At 43.9% G+C, this 3,874-nt stretch overlaps 1 protein-coding gene across 3 annotated transcripts in view; it reads left to right on the forward strand.

The window, feature by feature from the left end:
- ATP2B1 (ATPase, Ca++ transporting, plasma membrane 1) overlaps positions 1-3,874 on the forward strand; it is a 40,074-nt gene that overhangs the window by 8,504 nt on the left and 27,696 nt on the right. For all 3 annotated transcript variants that reach the window (XM_009321326.1, XM_009321327.1, XM_009321329.1), the window contains exons 6-7: positions 1,463-1,501; positions 2,618-2,779. In XM_009321326.1, the coding sequence (XP_009319601.1) occupies positions 1,463-1,501; positions 2,618-2,779 (201 nt within the window). The remainder of the gene's footprint in view (positions 1-1,462; positions 1,502-2,617; positions 2,780-3,874) is intronic.

Raw genomic sequence — 3,874 nt, forward strand, 5'->3', positions numbered from 1 at the left:
TAGGTGCCTGATAAGATTCTCCTTGGTAAAACACAGGTTATACTAAATTAGCTTCTCTGAATGTTAAGGAGATTAAAATGGCTATTTTTAGTTGGCTGCGTATGGCTTGGTTCAGAGTGAAAGCAAACGTATGTGCAAGGAGTTAGAAGTAACTCAAGTGTAGAACTTTGCTCTTTTAAGAGGGAAAGGAGAACTAGGAAAGAACAAATACTAAATTAGGAGACAATGATGAGTTCTTAAGAAGTTCGAAGTGGCATCTTCTGGAGAAGATGAACATGGTTTTTGTTCTGGTTTTTTTCCTCAGCTGTTCTGAGGATGGTCAGGGGAAATCTTCTGTATAGAAATCAGACTACATCTACAATAATAATGTAGTGGAGGTATTAAATGTCATGACAGACAGGCTGCTTGATAATTTGATTTTCTTCTGCCTGAGTAGTCTCATACATTTCAGTCCACATAACCTAAGTCAGAAAACTTAATGAATTACCAGTGAGACTGAAAAATTCAGGGTTTTGTTCTAAGTTCCTCAATTTTGTGCTTTCATTTCAGGTTATTGCAAATAGAAACTATAACCCTTGCTCTCTCTACTTAGGAGAGAAGTTTTTCACTTGCCAAGGTAGTATCTAAACCTTTTTATCTGAAAACCCAAACAAAAAAAGGAAGTGTGCCCCCTGGCCCTCATAAACTACACATGATGTGTCAGTGTTCTAGTTACCTTCAATGTTTCACTCATTAATTTCTTTCATTATTTCACTGTCCTTCTTTATGATCTCTTGTTGAACTCTATTTGTGAACAGTTAGGAGCGATATTTTATTCTGAACTTGAACTATTCTCCTAGTGGTGTAATACTGGTATGTTGCCAACAGATTATGGTCATGCTTGCGTAAACAGGGTTAGCACAGATACAGTAATAGAGTGCTGTACCTCTGTTAAGCTTTGGTGTGGATTTATAAATATTCTGTACTACAGTAGCTTCTGCAATGCTGTACAAAAGCACTGATTCTGGAAGTGAGGTCCTACAGTTCACTTACAGTAGTAGTCAGATACAGTTGCCAAGTGTTGGAAGAACAGAGAGCAAGGCTGAGGCCACCAGAATCACTTTAATGTCACAAATTTCTTTCCTAGAAAAATGTTTAGGCAAGCCTTTCAAAAGCTTTTCTCACAAGTAATAAATGTCTGTATCAGTAGTTTGTGCAAACTTAACTATGGTAGCATAACACTGCAGCAGTCTTGTATGGGAAAAGTAAAGTCCAAAAAACTGGTATGAGCTGTTTCTGTGAGTTGAGTTATACTTTTAAATCCTCAGTTATGTCAGCCCTCTGTCTCCAGTTTGTTCTACACTTTTTTTTAAAATGCAGTTGCTTGTTTCAGCATATGGTAATGTATGTATTATATATAAACGTAAACGCTGAAATGAACTCTGCACAGCCAATTTAAAACACAAATTGTTCTCTCCAACAGGTAAAAAGCAAGACGGAGCTGTTGAAAACCGTAACAAAGGTAAATGCAGGTTCTCTGATCCTTTCTGGCAAGTCCTTATTTTCTGAGAGCGTATGTAATGAATACATACTTTCCTATGAAAATGCATATTGAATACTTAGATCCAAAGTGCTTATGCTAAAGGTGGCATAAGTGAATCTGTGCAAAACAAATGCTTAAATGAACTTGTAGTCTCAACATAGCTAGATACTATAAAAGTAAATTTTACCAATGATTTTCAAGCTATCTTGTTGAGGTGAGTCAACCTTGGCTGGCTGCCAGATGCCCACCTAGCTGCTCTCTCACTCCTCCTCCTCAGCAGGATGGGACAGAAAATAGAATGAAGAGCTTGTGGGTTGACACAAGGACAGGGAGATCACTTACCAATTATCTTCACGGGCAAAACAGACTCAACTTGGAGAAGATTAATTTATTGCCAATTAAAAATAGAGTAGGATGGTGAGAAACAAAAACAACTAAAACCACCTTCACCCCACCCCCCTTTCCTTCCAGGCTCAACTTCACTCCCGACTCCTCTACCTCATCCCTCTGAGGAGCGCAGGGGGATGGGGAATGGGGTTTTTTGATCAGTTCATAATGCCTGTCTGCTGCTCCTTTCTCCTCATGCTCTTCCCCTGCTCCATCATGGGGGCCCTCCCACGGGATACAGTCCTTGATGAACTTCTCCAGTGTGGGTCCTTCCCCCAGGGTACAGTCCTTCAGGAACAGACTGCACAAGTGTGGGTCTCCCACGGGCCACAGTTTCTGCCAGGACCCTGCTCTGGCATGGACCCTTCGCAGGCTGCAGCTTCCTTAGGGCACATCCGCCTGCTGCAGCATGGGGTCCTCCATGGGCTGCAGTGTGGATATCTGCTCTGTTGTGGTCCTTTATGGGCTGCAGGGGGACAACCTGCCTCACCGTGGTCTTCTCCACGGGCTGCAGCTCCCCTGCTGCCAGCACCTGGGCACCTACACCCAATACACTTGTTTAAACATTCATGTGCAGTATGGCATCTCTGGATACAAGGTACTGTGCAGTACTGGTGTTTAGTGGAGCCTGGTGTTATTAAGCTTTTTAAGTATCATTGATTTTGGGGACTCCCAAATGGCTAAACTTTATTTGGTCTTAACTTCTAGCTAAAGCTCAGGATGGTGCAGCCATGGAAATGCAACCACTGAAGAGCGAGGATGGTGGGGATGGAGATGAGAAAGACAAGAAGAGAGCAAATTTGCCAAAGAAAGAAAAGTCGGTTCTCCAAGGCAAACTTACAAAGCTTGCGGTTCAGATTGGCAAAGCAGGTATGACGTATTAGTACCCTCCTTATGTTGATGTCACATGTTTGAGTAAAGTTGGAACATGCATAGTTTGTGAGGGGATAACTTAAGCAGCTAGCCTTGACTGGTTTGATTATTTTAAGTGCAAAATTCTAATGCATGCAAGTATGCAATTGTACCTGAGTGTGCTGATGGCTTTTCAGAATGTGTCATGTGAATGGCTTTTATTTTTCCTGGATTTAAATAGATTCAGGCTCTAGAGTGTCAGCTTCTGGGAGAGAGAATTCCAACTTCATATCACTGGACAACTGTTATGAAAGATGTTTTTAGATAAGATATGGCATTTAGCGATGTACCTAGAGAACTATAAATTGACTGAAGTCTGGAAAATGCGGTAGGGTCGACCAGGTTATCTCTGGTACTTCCAGAAGCTTAGGAATTGCCACTTAACATATGCCTCACTGATATGTAACATTTTTATTGACTTTCTACTGTCCTTTAGCTTCTGCTACTCTTCTATCAGCTAATATTCAGCTGTCTTGTCAAAGCACTTGATAAACTGTCGCTTCTTGAAAGTAGTCTAAAAACAACAATGAAGTTCAGTGTAAATTTTAGGCTATGTTATCTAGTATGTAGAGGTTTAATTGAAACATTTCAGGATTTATTTTGTCGCATGTAGAATTGTTGAAAGATTAAGGTCACTCGCAGAGGCGATCAGCTCCTGTGCAGGCCCGTCCCGCGGCGGAGCGGCGGATGGCGGCGTACGGGGGGGTTTCCTGAGCCGGGGAGCCCACAGGGGAGCGCAGAGACCTGCGGGGAGCCGGCAGCTCTCACCAGGGCGGCTGACGAGGTGTGGGCGGGGCCAGGAGTAACGGCTGCCACCTCCCGCTCCCACTAAAGGCAGCCCCAGGCAGCGCAGGGAGGGCGCCGACTCCTCAAAGGAGAGGCCGAGTGGGGGACTCGGCGTGCACATAACCCAGCAACTGGGCACAGGTCAAGGGCACTCATCCTACCTGACCCTCAAGGCAGAATGGTTGGGCCCTTGTCTGAGGGTAAAGGCCGCGGCTCCAGCTGGGGGATCTGCACCACCTACCCCGGCGGTACCCAACGCCTCCACAC

The sequence above is a fragment of the Pygoscelis adeliae genome, unplaced genomic scaffold, assembly GCF_000699105.1.
Source record: "Pygoscelis adeliae isolate BGI_AS28 unplaced genomic scaffold, ASM69910v1 Scaffold232, whole genome shotgun sequence".
Classification (NCBI taxonomy): domain Eukaryota; kingdom Metazoa; phylum Chordata; class Aves; order Sphenisciformes; family Spheniscidae; genus Pygoscelis; species Pygoscelis adeliae.